This window comes from Phasianus colchicus, chromosome 9, assembly GCF_987193195.1.
Source record: "Phasianus colchicus chromosome 9, bPhaCol1.hap1.1, whole genome shotgun sequence".
Taxonomy (NCBI): Eukaryota; Metazoa; Chordata; class Aves; order Galliformes; family Phasianidae; genus Phasianus; species Phasianus colchicus.
Genome location: NC_143444.1, coordinates 30,815,711 through 30,835,277, shown reverse-complemented (window position 1 = coordinate 30,835,277; position 19,567 = coordinate 30,815,711). Strand labels below are relative to the sequence as shown.

General features: G+C 41.8%; 1 protein-coding gene across 5 annotated transcripts in view; it reads right to left on the bottom strand.

Annotated features, from left to right (window-relative positions):
* The window catches only part of CACHD1 (cache domain containing 1), a 138,464-nt gene that overhangs the window by 23,314 nt on the left and 95,583 nt on the right, over window positions 1-19,567 (bottom strand). For all 5 annotated transcript variants that reach the window (XM_090146814.1, XM_090146815.1, XM_031603818.2 and 2 more), the window contains 5 exons: window positions 13,497-13,603; window positions 7,116-7,242; window positions 4,840-4,984; window positions 3,365-3,581; window positions 591-740 (listed from right to left, as the gene is read on the bottom strand). In XM_090146814.1, the coding sequence (XP_090002940.1) occupies window positions 591-740; window positions 3,365-3,581; window positions 4,840-4,984; window positions 7,116-7,242; window positions 13,497-13,603 (746 nt within the window). The remainder of the gene's footprint in view (window positions 1-590; window positions 741-3,364; window positions 3,582-4,839; window positions 4,985-7,115; window positions 7,243-13,496; window positions 13,604-19,567) is intronic.

Genomic DNA, 19,567 nt, shown 5'->3' with positions numbered 1-19,567 from the left:
GAGTATTTAAACTTACACTAAAATGATATATTAGCTTCAGCATTAGTTTCCTTGGCTGGAGTCTGTGCAATTTTCAGTAATACAATGTATAGCCTTCTTACTTAAAGCTTTGTTGGAAAAACACAGGAAGCCAAACTGAATGAGTGATCTTCATATTTAACTTCTTAAGTTAGGACCTAAGTTATCAAAGCACTTCAGCTTGACTGATGTTACATTCATGCTCAGTGGCTAATGACTGAAATGGAAATCATGGGTATGCTCCTTTTTGCAGGAGCAAGAAACAATGGCAATCCCAGGAAGGCTTACAGTTGCAATAGTCACCAAATTCTACTCAGTCTGGTTGAAGCTAGACATTTTAGGCAACAATATTTCATATGCTGAGCAGCTGCACTTTGATATATAAGCACAAAGTAGCACAGAGTTTTATACATGAAAGAGGCAACATCTGGATACAGCCTCTGGATTACATGGGCCAAAATCAATTAACAAACTGCTCCCAACAGGGTGTGGAATTACACTTGGATGAGCTTAATAAACTGGCTGTGCTACAAAAGGCAATTTGCATCCATTGGATGGAGAGCATTTCTCACCGTTCATAAGAGCGTAAGTGAGAATCATGACTGAGTTATTGAGAAAACTGTTTTCTTCATTGATGACACGTAGAGTTGCCTTTTTATCATCTTCTGAGGAATCTTTCGATGTGATCCCAGCAGAGAGAGAAATTATGACCATATCGGTATCTAAAAAAGAATTACAAATACAACAGAAATTGCATTCGATTTTTAACTTGGGAAAGGACTGCGGTAAGATTCCTTCCACCTGCTTACAAACAAACACAGCAATAGCTTCATTCGTAAGACTCAGAGCAATGCACATTGGATGAACACAGCATAGCCTTAAGAATTACTGCTTTTGTTATTAAACTTCCATTCGCAGCATTTAACAACCACCCACTTAATGCCAGCCAGCCAGCAGCCACGCTGATGGGTTTGGCAGAGCAGAGCCCACCAACACGTTGTGGTACACTGGAGATGAGCAGGCAGAGATGAAAGGCACCTTACGTCTTCCTGTGTTGTAGGTTGGAGAGCAGTGCTTGAGAAACACACCACTGATGCACAGCCCTGCTCACTTTGCATGATGCCAAACACGCTTTTCAAGCTGAGTTTGTTCTACACGAATGGCCTCGAAACCTTTGAAGATGCAAATTCAAATCTTTGCTTACACACAATCCGATTTCATCATGTTATGTTTCTGCATTACAAGTTCTATGTGTATAATTAGGGCACTTGTAGTGACCATGCAACACCACATAACCCAAAGCACACGACGTTAGATGGTTACACGCCAACTCTGCTGACCCATCTCCTGTTGAACTTCTTTTTTCCTAAATAGGGATGAATGCCCTGAGTGCTCTGGTTTGTATGTTTTGTCCTCATGACTTAAAACGAATTTCAATCAGAATCAAACACAAACAAGTATGAGGAGGTATTCTGCAATTCTATATAGATCCAGACACAATACCCATTTTCAAGACACACTACCTAGAGTTTTCAAGTAATGCTGGCTCTCAGAGGCAGAGTATTTTCTTACAGTTTGAGATGAGGGTCTCCTGAGCAGGACTGCAATAGGAACTGGCATAAAGCAGGAAATCCTGACGTGATCAGCAGCACAATTCCTCCCTCACATCCCAGTAGTTTCCTTCTAAGCTTTCCAATGCAAATTCAGGAGGAAGGCTGTATCTCTATAGCTTCCCTGACACACCCACACATTGTTCTCCGGGAACAGGATGTGAGAAAATTAACAGTAATATGAATAATACTTTTTTCTACTTGTTTGTTGGTTTGTTTTTTTTCTTAAAGATGAAAAGATTACTTTAAGAAAACAAGTTATGATTTATTAACATCCTCTTCTGCAATCTACTGCGTCTCGTTCTGTGAATTCTGAAGCTTGATATAGACACCTTAGATCTTCAGAATCCTTCAATCTTAAGAAAAAAAAACAAAGCCACTTGCCTTGTATTTTAACTTCACGTACATGTGCCCCCAAATAATTGTTCCACATGAAACCTGGACAAAATGTGTTTGTTCTTTTTTCCACATCAGTGAAGAATACACCGAAACCTTCTGATCCTAACACACAATGCCAAACAGAACAGGTACGTAGGAGGATGTTGTAAGACTGCACAGCCGATGTTCTTGGAATAACCACCCATGACTAACACGTCTTATCCCAGCCAGCTTCAGCAGCAATGGATTTTTTTCCCTCTAGAAAGTCGCACCCCTTTCATCATTTTGCCAGAGGATGGCAAAAACCTGCCCCTGACAACCCTGTCTTTCAGCTAAGCAATGTACAGACAGATAAACGTTTCATTTTATCTGTGGCCTAAAGCTCAGAAGTTGAATAAACCTTTAATAGCAAAAACCATCTTATAAACTGAGGGAAAGGGACCTGAAATAGGAGCGCATTCCCTCTATCTTTCAAAAACACTTTAATTTGCTTTTTAACTTCGTTATATTCTGTACAGCAGTCTGAGCTGGGGCCCTCCAGAACAATGACAAATTTGCAATCATCCGAGCAGTCACAGCACCAAGCGATGGGATCTGCATTACATAAATGAATTGACTGAAATGATAAAGATCAGCCTGCTTTCTCTCCACCCTGCCAGGCACTGGCAGTGTTAACTGGGCTCCAGCACTTGGAGCACAGCTTTAAGAACTTGCTTTCCTCTGCTTCCTGGCAAGCAAGAAACATGCCACTCCATTTCGTATCCATCTTTTCCACATCTTTCACCACATCCTCATTACAACAGAAACACATAAAAAACCCCACGCTTGGAAATGGGAAGGAGAAAGCCCATAATGCATACACCAAAATTCAGAAGGATATTCTTAGATGAAGGAAAATGTACCCAGCCAACCTCAGATCCCATAAAATATCACCCATAATTGGCATTCTCTAAAGGAAATCCTTTTTCTTAAGTAGCAAGGATGACTTCCCAAGGATTCCAGTTAGGGAGATACCCCTACACATACATTCTAGCAATCTGTCAATGACCCTGCAGCAACAGCCATTTTCATTTAAAGGATCCCTCTGCACATCTCCAGCAAATAATTCAGCTATTGGCAGGTCGCTCCTGCAATTTCATATAATAGTTCAAAAGAAAGGAAAGTCAGCAAGTAGAATAAATCAAAAGGGAATGGCCACATTGCACAGTCACCCATGCAGATTTTGGATCGAGTAAATGCTATTTAATAAAAACATGAGCTTTTTTTTTAAATTTTTGGACGTTCGAGACACCACAGTCCTTTGGCCTCTGTCAAAGCGAGAAGCTGAAATTTGAAAGAGGATTACAGAAAAGACTTACTTCCTTGCAGTTTTGTGCCATTGTTTGTATTTCGTATCAACTGGAAAGCCTTTTGAAATCCTATTGCATGCTGCGTGGGGCTGTCAGATGACTTTATACTGCTAACGAAGGTGGACATCTTCCTTTTTGTCTCACTGGTGGCAGGAGACAGAAACGTTTTATAGCACTGATCCAGTGAGCAGGTTCTTACTGTGTCTGCCACGGTTAACACGGAGATCTTGAAAGAGAAGAAACTATATTGGATTATCTTACCAATTATAATTCTTTATGAACCAATATAGAAAACACAATGATAAGCCAACTGAAGAGATTCTGTGGATTTAAAATTCAATTGTTAAGAAATAAATGCTTGAGGCATAAATCCATCAGATTTGAAAAGGATTAGACTTATGGTGATTTCTAGAAAAAGAGACTTCAGTCTTTGTTTCTCAGATGAAGTCAGCTTCACACTGCTCACACATAATAGCTACTACACTGTTCTGGGCAGAAACCTCAGCAGACTGGAGGTATCTGAACACAAAATCAGCGGACAGCATTTCCAGTAAATCCTTGGGCTCCTTTGGAGAAGTGGAGGGCACACAGAAAATGAAAAAAAAGAAAACCCCCTAGGAAGTTTTCACAGGAGAAGCGTTACGGTTTTTTAATGTTTCAATCAAAGCAAGCCAAATCTACCATCAATTTTAATTCTGTAAATAAGTAATGGCATGTAGTGGCAACATTTGCATTAATATACCTTCAACATACCAGTCTTATTAAGTGAGTGGCATACTTTATTATAAATTATGACTGATGCAAGAAAGTCATAGAATAAAGCAGTAATTATTTACTCGTATAACAGGTTTCATAACCACTGAGCTACTGACCAAGTAATCTCTCTCTCAAATTCATTTTCTTCACTACAGGCCTATATTCAGACAAGTATGTTTGACGCTTACATTTAAATACTATTAATTCTGCTAAACTGTAAGCATTTTTATACTATATTCTGGGTATCTTCCAAACATTGTAACATATGTTTCAGATCACTCCAGTGTAACAGCAGAATAAATCTTTTCCATTTCCTGCATGCAAGAAGACAGCCACAGAGGTAAAAATGAGTTACTCAAAGCAATCTTGTACCTCAGAAGTCATCAAGCTCAGAGCGTGGGTCTCCTAATTTCACACTGTATCACACTGCTGAGCAGTGCCTAAAGTCTGTGCCAAGACAAATGAGCATTTAAGGATTACTCAGAAACAAGATTTTCCCTTAGATCAGTGGTTTTCACTTTTTTCAGCCTCAAGATGCCCAAATGCTTCCGCCATAATAACACAGGCTTCCAAACATGAGTTCAAGTCTTCTTCACTCATTAGAGGTAGACCACGAGTCCCCACGAGTCCATGGACCGCAAGATAAAAAATACTGCTCTGGCTGAAGATATCAAGCATAGTTCCAAAAAAACAAAGAAAATACAGCCATTGCATACAGAGAAGCTCACCTTATCGTGTTCATCTATAGAGCTCAGAATGACCTGAGCAGCATCTTTGGCAATCTGAAGCTGCGTTTCTGTGACTGAAGCTCCATGGTCCACAATGACAACAATATGCTTGGATTGAGGTCGGACAGTAGAAACATAGACAGGCCTGAAGGAGAACGGAATGTAAACCAATGGCATGAGTCATCGTTCCCACTAAAATGCTTGTAAGTGAAACAATCAAGAATTGAAAACAAAAACACCCCCATGAAGAAATAATAAAATACAAAAGGAATTTTGAATTTTATGGAAGTTAGTACGAGAAGAGACCAGCAGAGGACCTGAACCCAAAGAAAATGCCTTCGTTCCTACTTCCTTTTGTTTTTAACCCAAGCCTGGTGTCAGATCCTTCTCCCTGTATCACAGCAGTTGCTTTCAGCTAGAAATAAACAACTTTGCTGAAGCAGCCGCATATTTGGGACCCCTGTTTGCAGAACTTACACCAGGCTTTGGACTACGCATGGCAAGCAAGAACTGCTTAATGATAAACACTGGGTGCCAGGAATATTACTCACATTAGAAAGTAAGTGCAATGGTTGGTATTTGCCGGTAATGTGACAAGTAAAAACCTGTGTGCCCACGTAGAGCTGTATTAACATAGGGAGCTTGGTTTATTTTAATAAGAGAAGGCTTCTGGCCAAGTAAGGGTTTTCTCTTGGTGCCCTGAAGGGTTTCACACGGGTTATGCTCCACAACCCCTCAGGCCTGTGCAGTCTGAACCACATGGGTCCATCTGCCTCACCCCTGGTTGGGGCTCTCAGTGCTGCATGCATTATTTGTGCTAACATCAAAAAACCACAGTTGCAGTGAAGCGACTCTCAGATGTAGTCCAATACTGTGAGGTATGTGTGAAAGATTTCACAAGCTCTATTGCCAAGGTTTCAACATGGAACAAATTAGGAGGAACTTCACCAAGAAGAGGGAGGAAAAGACGACAGAACTCTCTTCCCTCTTTAGCCTAGACCCAAACTCACTTACAGTCAAGTGTTGCGGGCACTGTTTTTATTATATCAAAGCCACTGAAATCTTATTAACAGCCAAGGAAATGCAGAATGTTTTAGACAAGGCTCTGCAGCAAATAGCTGGCACAAATCAGGTCTAAATTGCAGAACAGCCTGCAGCTCTTCACTGGTCCTAATACCTAGAACTTAAATAGCATCTTTGATCTTCAAAGTACTCAGCATTAACTAATTAATCTGCCCAAACTACCCTCTTAGGTAAATGCTAGAAAAAAAAAAGAAAAAAAAAAGCCCTAATTTAGCTGTGGAGAAACTAAGCACACGATTAGGCAACTTGTATGAAGTCACCAATGGTTTTAGTGTCAAAATTCTGACAGAGACTTCGGTATTCCCAGCTCTCATCTCTTCAGATCATACCTTTCCAAGACCATGGCAAATTTAGTCAAGCCCAAGCTTCAAGCTTTGATGATACATGGAAGAGAGCACCTGTAAACATTTGGTTGCTCAACCACAAGCACAGCTTGCTCTCTGTGCATTCAGCTGTGTGGAAATGTACTGGAATGGGTTAATGCTTCTCCTGCACAGACTGATTAACTGGTGCAATTAACTAATGTGTGACCTAACAGTGACTAAAGCCTTCTCTTCTGATTTTCTCAGAAGAATCCACTTGATCCATAATATTGGCAGCAAAGGCCAGGGGAGAAATACCAAACCACAACCGCTCTGCTGCATGCTTACAGAGTAGGCAGGCTATTACCCCGAGCAGGAAAACCACGTCACCACTCAATCCTTTTTTCCTACAATTTTTTGAGTGGAAACAGAAAACATTCACTATTGCTGCTTCCCAGCTGCCTGTGATGGTGCAGACTGCAGAAGTGCTCCTGCCCACAGCCTTTCCAAGCTGTCACCCTTCCAGCACCCTTTCCCAAAGCAACATGCCTGCCCAATCAGTACAATATGTGCTTATTGCTTTGTTAATAGGAACCGAATATGAGCCAAATACAAATCAAATCTTGCCTGTGGGCCAACCAACAGTTTACAGATTACAGCTACTTACAACTTATTTGATTTGGGAGACCTGAGGAACCTGTATGCAATTTTATTTTACTTCAGTTTCTTAAAAACAAAAACCAGTACTTTAAAAAACAAACCTAAGAAAACCTGAGGTACTCCAATAGAAGCTGGTCATTAAATGCTGTTGGCTTGGAAAAGCAAAACACTGGAGGTTGAGGGATGCAATTCTAGTGCTGTGTCCACTAAAGGGGAGGGGTCACATCATACCTGCTGCGGTGTTCATAGCTGCCTTTGCACCGGAACTTGTGGGCTGGAAAAACGGTGAAAATGCCTTCTTCTGAGCTGAAATACTGCCATTTAATCCCCGGGTTTGACTTCAGATTATCAGCAAGAACTGAAAGTTAGACAGGAAGAAGTGGGGTTACAAACGGAGATGAGGCTTGGAGGCATAATGAACAAACGCCTCACAGCTACTTGGAGAAGAAGCAGGGACCCAAGGCCAACCTCAGGCAGCTCCAGCTGATGGCCAGAGCTTCACATCTGCTTCACAAACTGTTCAAGTCCTTTAGAAACCTAACATGAGACGTGATAGGTACAGGTTAATAGTATGACATTTCTGAATCTCTGAGGCTGAGGAATCCAAGGCTGAAGAAGCCAAGGCAGGAGAAAGGAAGGAAGAGATTAAAGCAACTATATTATATATATATACACAATGATAAACAACAGTTTTAATAAAGATTTAAAAAACTGTTAAAAAAATACTGTTAAAAAAATTATACATTTACTACATTGAGGTAACCCCAAAATATAAAATAGGTTTTGCTGGTTGAGGTTACCTCTGTAACCTCATCTATTAATATTACCTATTCTGGCATCTGTTAAAAAACATGCCTACATAAGCATGTGATGTACAGCTCTGTACCTTCTATTGAGCATTTAGCTTTTAGTATTCCTCCTTGGAGGGAGGCCAAAAATAATCATAGACAGCTTCATCATCTCCTGGATCTCATTCAAATCATATCAAATACCCCAATATTGGTGTTGGAAATCATTGCAGGGCACATCTCAAGCCTCAGCTAGATCCCCCTATGACAAAATACCCGAGCAGCCTACGGTTTCAGTTCACATCCACAGCAGTTTAGCACTTTCTCAAGTTTCCCAGACTGGCTGCAGCCACAATGCTCTCCCAGCATTCAGCTCAGAGTAATTACCCTGTAAAAACCACTATCTTTGTTCCCCCTCTTCTGCTGCAGCTGTTTATGTTTCCACAGTGCCCACCAGTCCCAGTGACAGCAGCTTTGTGCAATCTCTGCTTCGAAGAAGATGCTGCTGGATGGAATGAGATGAAGAAGAGAACCAAGGAAGGAAAAGATGAACATGGCATCTGCTTTCCACACAGATGCCTGAGCTCATTTCTCTCTGCCTTAAGCAGAGGTAACATCAATCCGATGATGCTTAAGAGCATGCACTGCTTTTCTCAAGAACTTCACAGAATCATAGAATGGCTTGGGTTGGAAGTGACCCCAAGCATCTTGAAGCTCCAATCCCCCCACTGCAGGCAGGGCCACCAACCTCCATATTTAATACCACACCAGGCTGCTCAGGGCCCCATCCAACCTGGCCTTGAACACCTCCAGGGATGAAGCATCCACTGCCTCCCTGTGCAGCTGTTCCAGCACCTCACCACTCTCTTGGTAAAGAAGTTCCCCCTTCTATGCATTGCACCCATGATCCTACAAGCAGCAGTCCAACCAATTTGCAAATACCATTTGTTTATTTGTTTCACTCAAGCTCTCACTGAAGTCCTCATTTTGGCTTCATGCGTGAGATGAAGTGAATTTATCAGTGCCACCTCTGTTTTGCAAAAAAGCAGGTTCCTTCAGTCACAGATGAGCAGTTTTGCACAGCAGGGACACAGCAATGTGAAAATTTATTTTTGCCAAAATGGAAACTTTGGGAAAGAAATCACTTTTCATTACACATGAAATAAATCTAAACCATGCCCAGTTTCTAGCTTTTATCACTAGGCCTTCCAGAAATTCCTCTCCTCAGCCCCTTCCCCAGCACCTGCTGTATTCTCCTCCCCAAAGCCTTGCCAGCAAAAACCTACCATCACTTCTGAATGCCTCAACAGTGTGTCAGCCCAGACAGGAACACAATGCATGGCCATGGCTGTGGGAACCCAGGAAAGTATTTGATAACCTTTTATCAAGCTGAAAGATAACACTTCAAATGGGGGAACAAACCAAACAACCCCCAACTGCTTAAAAAGCATCAAAATCTTGGACAGATACACAAATATATGCACAGCTATCTGTGTACGTATGTAGGGCCAGAGGCTAACTGTGCCCAAATGACCTCTGTGGCAGCACTAGCAGATACGTGCACAGGGTCCTTCACTGCTGCTCATTTCCTAGGCTGCCATTTGCTTGCTAAGACCTGTGGCTCCCATTTCAACCCGAACACCAATCTACTTTTCTCATTTTCTGGCACTTTCAAGTCATTCTGGCAAAGGTAACCAGCTACCCATCTCCCTGCTGTAACACAAATTACAAACTGTTTGGTGTTGCTGACTACACGTAATAATTTGTTCACTTCTAAACTGAACTAAATCAAGGCCCAGCCTCAATATCACATTGCTTGGAGTAAGGCAGAATCTAAATGTAAAAGCAAACGTGTCAGTGGTACCCTTAACTGGGTGCACAGCCTGGGGACAGACATGCCCAGCAGCTCCAAACTGCTGCAAAGCCACTGCCTCTCCACCACCACGAGGCACCAGCTGACCCCAAACTGCTGCAGCCAGCAGCACTTGGGGAGTATTAGCAAGAGAGCATTTGAATCGTCGTTCTCTCTAATTATAAATATCTAAGAAGGCAAAAAGGACTTTTAGAAAGAAAGTCCTGTGTGATAGTTTATAAAACTTCAAAGGGAATGCGATATGATAACACTTAGCACTTCTAGATACCACTTTACATCTTCAAAGGATAGTCAAATCATTAACTAATTAATCTTCAAAGAGAAGCACAAACAGTATTTTAAAAAAAGAAAGAAAAAAAAGAAGGAACTGCTAAACATAATTGCTCATTATAAAGGAGTTTCTTACAGTCCTTCACCATTACATTTATGGAGCTGTAGCCTTCATGGTTCTCACCATGCAAAAGAAAAAAGATGAATTTTCAGAGCAACACACACGGTGCAGTTCTTTCTGAGAGAAACCTCCATTAAAAACAACAATTCTGAAGATATTTTAGTGTTCCTCAGAAACAACAGCAGACAGCAAACATGCTCATTTTATATTTATACCCTAATTCTCCAGACCCGTATGCCTGATCCAGGATTTTCTGATTCTAACTGTACTCTGGCTCATGTGCTCTCACCAGAAATAAAAGATCCAATTAAAATTCTGCTGATGGCACCAACCCAGCCTGAGGCCAGCTCGCTCTTGGGGAGCTGTTTTGGCTCTGAAGGGCAAAGAGGTAACAAACCCCTCATTTACAGGCTTTCTAGCTTGAAAGGACTTGAGCAGACGGGAAGTATTTGGAGGTGGTGCCAGCCCAACTACTTTCACCCACTCTGCCTATCATTTCCAAGTACAGCAATACAAGGAGCACGACCACAGCACTCCATGTTTCAACTGACCAAGTGTCACAGGTGGGATGTGACAACGAGGCCTTGAACAGAGACCTGGTCCCATCCCCTCATCTCCCTGGGGAAGAACATTCTGCGAATGCTGCTTGATTTGAAACAGACATTTGGGTGTTTTGGAGGCTGAGAACATGAAAGATTTACTGGTTCGCTGTTTATCCAAAAAAGATAAAGAACGAGGAATCTGATAACATAAAGCACTGGTGCTGGGCACAAGTTTGTCGTTTAATAAGTAAAGGACTATTCGTATGGTGAGGACAGATCTCTTAATCTAACTGACTGAAGCCTGAGATTCCATCTGAAGAATAAAAACTCTCTCCTTATCTGTCTTGTAGTAATGGCTAAAAAGTAATCCAAATGGAAAACTCAAGCCAACGTAAAACAAACCGTTTCCAAAACTAACAAGACCAAACAAAAACAAAAACAAAAAACCCCACCTAACCTCAAGAAAAAAAGTGGCAAAAGCAGGATTTCTTAAAGGCTGCAAGAAATGCATCTATTTTTTTCTTCCTCCTCCCTTTCCCTACAGTTATATTTCCTATGTTATAAAATTCCAAAAGAGAATCACAGAATGGCGAGGGTTGGAAGGGACCTCAAGGATCATGAATCTCCAACCCCCTGCCACACGCAGGGCCACCAACCTCCTCCAGACCAGGCTGCCCAGGGCCCCATCCAACCTGGCCTTGAACACCTCCAGGGATGGACGGGGCATCCACAGCCTCTCTGGGCAGCTGTTCCAGCACCTCACCACTCTCTCTGTAAAGAATTTCTGTAAAGAAAAATTTCACACACACAAAAAATTTTTCATCGTTGAAAGTTTCCTGAGCTACACTTACCCTTTTTAACAAATGGTTCTGCCTAGAAACCAAGCCTGCTGTCTGCACCAGGGGCTCTCCAAGGCTTCGGTCTTGTGGCTTGCCTGGAGCCTGTGGTGCAGATTCCATTTCCTTCCAACATCTACAAGTTTCCCACTCCAACCCCACTTTCTTACATTGTGCATGGAGCCAGCCAAGATTAACATTTAAAGAACTGAGATTGAGGCCAAGCACAGCTGAGTTTAAATTTATGTTTGACCGAGAGCTTTTTATAGGACAGATTATTTCGTAGGCAAAACTTAGGCAGGGAAAGAGAGATACCCATGGGAATTGTTTTATATTGAGAATGAAATGATCAGTCCATTCAGGAAGACAAGCTGGAAGACAGACCGGCCAGCCTGGTTATGGAAACCGTGGGCAAAGGAGAGCACAGGAGATCCTGCTTTTGGAGCTGGGGGAACAGAGGACTTTCAAACCTTTTCTCTAGATGGCTGACCAGTGTGGGGTCCCCCCCAATGCATGTGTCCAGTGGAAGAGCCAGCATGGCACAATCTGGGGGAAGCTGTGGCTGCCCAGCCTGCCTAAAGTCTGAATGAGCAAAGTGAGGCAGGAGAAAAAATACGTGATCCAAACAACCTGAAGCACCAGCAGCTCTTAGGAGGCTTCTCAGTGCAGGAAAATACTTCAGCTAGGAGTCTGGATTCAAAGCACAACAGATATTCTCACTTGCACTGCATGGGGACATTGAAGAGAGGAGCAGGAAAAATCAGGGAAACCTTTTTGTTGCTTCACCTTCACCCTCTTTCAAAGCGAGTTTTAGTTTAGAAATAACAAATATATTTACATAGGTTCATTCAGAAACAGCTCCTGCACAAGGTGCTCTCTCCTGTGTGCATCCTCTGAGGTAAATGGTACTACAGAACTGCACCACGAGCCAGGAAGAAAAAGTTTCAAGAAAGAAAGGTGACAAAAGCTTGGTACTTCTAAAAAACATTAGAGGAGAGGACTGTGGACTCATTGCTTGCAGCTCACCTACAGCAAACCTCGGTTTCACTACGTGTGTACCCATCAGCTGCCAGTTCTCAAAGAAACCTCTTGCTACTCCATTTCAGTCTTTCCATTCCATTTTTTCTCTCAAGGGCATCTTCTAACAGTAGAAAAGATCCCACCAGACGCTGAGTTTGAGAGCTGCTAACATGAAAGCAGCTAGTGTGCTTAACTTTAGTATTGAAAGCACCACAGAAATGATGGTGATGAGACATATACCAGGAAATCAGCTTGTCTGCCCAGCAAAGATGTGATGTACAGTGCACGAGATGGAAAGGAACCTGAAGGGACTGTTCTGGTTTGGGTTTTTTGGTTTTTTTTTTGTTTTTTTTTTTTTGGTAAATAAAAAACAACCAAACCCAACAACACAGCCAAATAGCACCTACAACCCAAATCTATAGTATTCTCTAATTTACAGCACTATCATCATAAAAAGTTGAGAAGCAAGATACAACAGCTAGACAAAAGCACTACTAAGGAACCTGAAAGCCATGTATTAGTGCAAGTTGATCATGTAAAAAAATAAAGAAAAATAAATAAATCTGTGACACACTGCAGAAACAAAAGCTTAATTGCTCAGGGATAAATCACATGCATTTGGTTCTAAAGCACACTCCTAGCTCTTGAAGTGTGTCAAGGCAATGAATGGGTTGACAGTGAAGGCAGAAATGCTCTGAGAAGACAAAGAAAGGGAATATTTCAGAATGTTCTCCTATACTCTGCAGTTTTTGCAAACACAGCCTCACGTTAGCTGAACTGGGCTAAGAAGATCAGAGAAACTTCTGTGTTTGGCCTCATCAAGAGCTGACACTATTGATGCCAAAGCAGACATGCCTAGGAAGGAAAGTACCTTGGAAGGAAAAAAAGAAGAAAGAAGTGCATAAACCACAACAAAATTATCCACGGCAGGCTGAAATCAAATCTTCATGACATTTTTATAAAGTACTTAAGGCTAAGGGCATTACTTTAGGTATCATCTTTCAATCATGAAATCTCAAATTAAGAGCATTGTGACAGTTTCAAGGAGAAATAAAAGCTCGTTGCTATGGCAATCAGTGCTAATTCCCTGTGCCAAGGGAATGTTACAGTCCAGTGGAAAAATCTATAACAGAAAGAAAATAACCCAAACTCTACTACTTACCAGAATTTAAATCACGTCCAGGATTGAAGGCTCTGCTGTTGACAGTGGTGGACAGTCTATCACAGCTAATTGTCCTAGAAACGTTGGTGTTAAAATTGCCATCAAATCTGAAATGACAACAGCAACATTAGAAGAGCAATCTGACATTACCTACTAAACGTACACAGCATTTGCAATGGACATAAATATTTTCAAAGGTCCAATGAGAAATAATTATTAGTTTAGAAACTCCAACATTACACATATTTTAAGGGCCCAAGAAAAACTGTGAAACCCCAAACCAGGTGATTGAAAACTCATCACAGTTGGACTGCATCAGCTCTCTACCACAGTAGGTTGCAATTTTTCCTTGCAGTGTTACTTGGAAACTATGATCAAGAAAGACTGAGCTCTTTCATCTAGATTAGTAGTGGTTCCAGCTTGGGATACATGCACAGCATCTAGGTATGCCATCAGCACCTGTCTCTTCCTGTGGTTGAACCTTCACCAGCATGAACATTTCCTCATTCACCTTTTAAAAAAGTATACCAAATATCTTGGAAGAAAAGGATTTCTTCTTTGAGTCCTTAGGAAAAAAATCTAGGAGTCAGAGGAATGCTTAATGCACTTTTCGTGTACTAATACTAAAGGGTTCTAAGTTACTATAAACATTTCTGAATTCTTGAAGACTTAAAGGTAGTTTTGTACTGTTTACATAGGCCGATTTTACTCGTTAATATTTTTGTGGCCTTGAGCATTTGATGTGATTTGACTTACAGTGATTATTCTGGGGCTTCAGAAACTATTTGTCTCCGCTGAAAGATTCTTCTACCATCAATCTATTTCTGAGCAATGACAAGAAACTGCAGTGAGGCCTGCAGAAGATCACATTCTATGTGAGGAGCCTTGCTGCAATGCTGGCTGTTAAGAAGCAAGTCATGGGGAGAAACTGGGCAGAGCCGGAGTTTGTTCAATGCTGTCAAGACTACAATAGCAAATGATAAAATATATCTACATCAAAAGATCCTGAACAACTTGATTCATACCAACGGCACCTCAATAACTTACATATGTGCATACAGCCCTCACCCAGCACCACCCCTGATGCTTTCACTTTAGCTCAAAGCAATACACATTGAAGACACACTAAAAGTTCTTAATTTAACCAGTTATGCTTTTTCATACACATATGTGTATAAGCATGTCTACGAATACACACACCCATGTGCTATAACATAATACAAGCCCAAAATATTGGGAGAAAAGCTGATAAAGAAAACAAACACCATTCTTATGGCTGAAAATTGAAATTGAGAAACTGAAATTCAAAAAGCTGCACCAAGAGTGGAGGCCAGTAAAAACAGACAAGATGGATTGCCTCATTCTGTCCTTGTAGGGCACTTGGTGGGCTTCCTAGACACAAACAGATAATAAAACAACGTGCTCCTAAATCATCCCATTAAAACAACATTTAACAGAAACAAAAACTGAGGCCATAGACAGATGGAACTGTTTATTGCAAGGAAATGTCATGTTCTGACTGCAGGAAGCAAGTCTTTTAAAGCAAACTAAATCCCTCCTACTCCAGTATCTTTTCTTTCAGTCCTGTTGTTCAAAGCCCTTTCCTCCTAAAGGAATGAAGCAGCTGCCCCAGGACAGCCAGACACAGGACCTGCTGTGAGCCCATCTCTTGGTTTTGGGATACTCAGATGTGGGACACAAAAGAACCTTAGAGGAGATCTGTGAAGACTGAGGAAAAGTATTTGTTAGTAGGCTTAAGATCACCACTTCCATATATAAGTGGATCCACTTGCAGAAACGTTGGTATCACAAAACCAAACAAGCATTACTGAAGCAGGCACAGGAGCTTGCAGAGATTGCAGGTTGGCATCCTGCACACCACTCATGCCAGCACAGCCACACTGAAGGCTGGGCTGCATTTTTTGCTTAATGCAGAGGCTTAGCTTCCAAGCAAACAGGGCAGCACAGCTTTCCCCATGTTCAGAAGTGTGCTCTTCAAGTGGAGGAGTCATTTCCTGAGAGCTTAGGAGTGCACTCCTGAATGATTTCCTGATTCACAAATAACCAGTCCTTTATGCAAACACACAACAAAACCACAGACACTTCTTTGGCCTTTGCATCAGGTTAAACGCCGTGCTGCAGAGTCACAAGAAGCCCAGTTTTATTACATGGTTCAAGCTCATTTCAAAGAAAATCTGATCAAATTTAATTTTTGAATATGCAGGGAAAAAAAATCATTATTGATTACTATTTGTTACCTTTTTAGTGTCTTCACTGTAGCACAAAAGCATCAGTGAAAACAGTGTCTCCTTCAGCTGGCACACTGTTAAGTCATTTCATCAATATTCATAAACACTGTACATATTTTAATGTAATTATGTTAGTTGTAAAAGTGATGAATGAGTCAGTGCACAAAGTTACCGAGGCACCAATGCTTCATGATCCCCTCTCAAACTTAAAAGACTTAAAGGGAAAGTGAGATGGATGTAATTAAGTGCCCTCCATACAGGCAATCCTTTAAAAATTATTTAGAATAGTGACAGTTTAAACATAACTCTAATATATAAAGTAGTGAAAAGATGCATTTTTTGACATTGAAAATCACCGTATAGATACAGATATGTACAGAGTGAACATTTTTGCTTTTTTCTTCTCTGTACTTCAGTACAGAAAGCACAGAGGGAGTCCCAGAGCAGTGGGACACACATGGGTTCTCTCTCCTCTCTTTGCAGTATTTCCCACACCTCAGTCCTTCGACAGCCACATCACTGCACACAAACTGCTCCTACCCAGTGAGCAGATATGGTGCTCATTCTTTTGTTGGATAACGAATCTTAGGACTGAGATTAATTAGCAAAGGATGGGCCTCATATAATACATGTTTATCTTTGAGCAAAACGAGCTGGGGAAGAGCTAGAGACTGCAAATGACACATCTCAGTGCTAGAGAAATATTTCCAAGGGATACCCTTAGACAAACTCTTAGGGAAGGATAATGACTTTTCAGGATGTTAGCTAATTGCCCCAGTGCTCCCATCAAAACCTATTAGCGACAGCAACAGGATACCTCATTAGCAACTAACATTAACCACGTTTCAATAAACGCTGAGTTTTAATTCAAAATCACCTGGAATTTTCCTCTGCCCTTACATCACACTTTGCCCAAATCACCTCTCACACTCGCTCAGAACGCCGCTTGCCTCGTGCCATGCAACTCTCACACCACTCACACTACTGGCTGCCAGCTACCCATGGGGAGGTTGCATCCCTCTGGGTTTAAAACGTTGGCTGTTTTGCTCCATCGCTTCCTTGTGCAATGAAAGCTGCCGAGCTGCATTTTACATCACTCCCTCATGTCAGATCTTAGCACAGGGTTTTGAGCAGATGACCATTAGGTCCATTTCTGGCCCACTTCTGGGAAGGCAAAAACAGAAGAACTGACCCCAGCTGTGCCCTCAAGCCATGGCCATCCCATGGCCACCACCACCTCTTGCTGCCCTGCCTCAGCCTGTTTGCATTGCTCCTCTTACTTGAGCATGCCAAAGCACTTCAATGCAAGAATTGACACAGGCAAGTCCCTTAGCTTTTGCTGGTGAGTATTCTGTTGCCCATCAGGACAAAGAAGGGACAGATGCCTAAATGATCAGCAGCAGAGCTGGGACAAGAAAGCAAAGAAGTCCTGCAGCCTAGGTCAGCCCTCCTTTCTCCTACTACAGCATACACGTAGCAAAAGGAGAATAAAGTTAAGGGGAAAGCGGTATAAATAAAACAGGCAGAAGAGGAATTTTTTATAAGGCCATGAATTAAACAGCAGCCCTCAGACAGAGCTGTCATCCCCCGCTCTGAGCTGAGCAGGTATCTGCTTGCCAGCTGCAGTTGAGCACAGCTCACCTTGGAGTGCCTTGTTTTGCATCCTGCTGGATACAGCCAGCTCTGTGACACACAGACCCAGAGGAGGGAGAGCAGCTCCTGGCTCAGGTGTGGGTGCTCAGGAAGCCCAGAACAGAACCTGGAGAGGCAACACTGAGGCAAGCTGACATATCAACATTCACACTCATTTTAATCACAGCGGAGAATTTCCCACATGCTTCTTAGGGCTGCTCTCAGCTGTTTCAGTTATGTGCTGTCAAACAGTTTGGTGATCATCAACATTAAAGCAGCAATTAAACCCAAAGCCTCAGCACTGCAATGGGTGTTTGCAGCGACCACTGCTTTCCTTGGCTGTACCTTTCCTACTGTCTGTATACAAGTTCCATACAGTGTATGTATACAGGACACATTTTCCAGAGCTGTGCACACCTTCATGTCATTTATTCTGGAAGAAGTTATTTCAGATTTGTATTTCGGGATTTACAGGCATCACTGATCCCTGTATGAGGAAGGCTGAATTTTTAACAACATTTCCCACTTCTGCCAGCAGAAAAGACAACAGATTGGGCAAAGTGAACAAATAAGCTGTCTGACTGAGGCCGCTTTTGGAATCTGGCTCCAAAGCGTGGTGCCACAGCCAACCTTTATGGACATCCTCCAAAATCCTTACCAGGAAAAGAAAAATAAGAACCCACAACGCTATGTTTAGATGCAATTAGTTTTTGTACTCACTCAAACAAGAGAAAAAATAAAAAAAAAAAACAAAACATTGGCTGAAATTCAGTTTCAAGACCAGCCCCATTCCCCCACCCCCCTCTCCCTAAAAATCCCTTCCTTCTGGATTCACTTTAATGAACAACCGATCGAAACTGCATCCCGAGGGAGCAAACAGAGCAGCGACTCCCACTTTGATCTCTTCCCCATGGAGAAATGCACTCCCTGCCTGGCTTGCAAGATGTTCACTTGATTGACGTTTGCTCTGATGTGCAAACTGCTTTGAACTTCAGACATTTAATTCCCATCAGGCTGCACTCATTTTTATTCTCCTTCAACAGGATTTACAAGCAGGAGATCAGCAAATGCAGAAGATAAAATAAATTTGCAGGAGCTTTGAATCTTACATCAAAACAGTGTTCAAGTGAGCTCCAATTGGATTTTGTTTGGCCTGAATTTGCAGTGTAAATCAGCCTCTTTTGTACAGTTTCAGTTTGGGGATAAATAAGGGAGCAGTGCACAGAAATGACAATTGAGCAATGACTGAGGGGCTCTCACTGTTCTGAAACTCATTTTGTTCTGTCCTGTTCCACCCATACCAATTTCAGGACAATTTTAGTATGCAAATGGAATGATGGAAGTTCAATGAAAATTTGGCATTTCGTTTTAGATTCTCAGCTAAGCACATCTTCCTGATAGTAGGAAAAGGTCTTCACTCGTATTCTATGTGCTTAAATCCTTAGGTACAGTAGGAACCACATAAACAGAATGTTGGAAAAGCAGTTTTTGTACGATCAGTTTCATTAACTGTTGATGATTCCATTCACCAGTTTCTCATGGCAAGGCACAGAGGTTGCTCTGATTACTTCAAGTCTTCCTTGGAAAAGTCCAAGTATATTTGTATGTAAAGAGTATTTAGCCATTTCCTAAACAATTTCCTGTGCAGTTCCAGAACAAAACAATGTGCCACGACTGGCCCCATGCATGCTGCTTGCATCTTCTAGAAACCCACACTCATTACTGCAGGTACTCCATAAGAAGAGGAAATGCATCTTAAATTCCCTTTAGCGTGGCCCACCCACTTCTGCTTTGGAAGTGCAGCTCTTAAGATATTGCAGCAGCTGAATGGATCCCCGTTATCTCCCACTTGACTGCTCAGAGAGGAAAGATAAACACTGAAGGAGCTGCGATAAAACTGAACTGCATTAGCAAATATTTAACCATCTGTTTAAAAAGGAAAATCCAGACCACTTCTGAAGGCGGCACCATAGTCTGGGAGTAAATGATTTTCAAACATAGGTTTGTAAATTCACTTACTCAAACAGCTCTGCTATGGGTGCGTAACACAGCGCTGCCAACAAATATTTCTCCATTCCATCTCCTTTCATAAATTTAGATAAAATGCATTCCTTGGGCACTTATCAGCATTGTTAAGTGAGGAACAAAACCAGATTTCCAGCTGCTCTGAAACACATACGTTAGCATTAG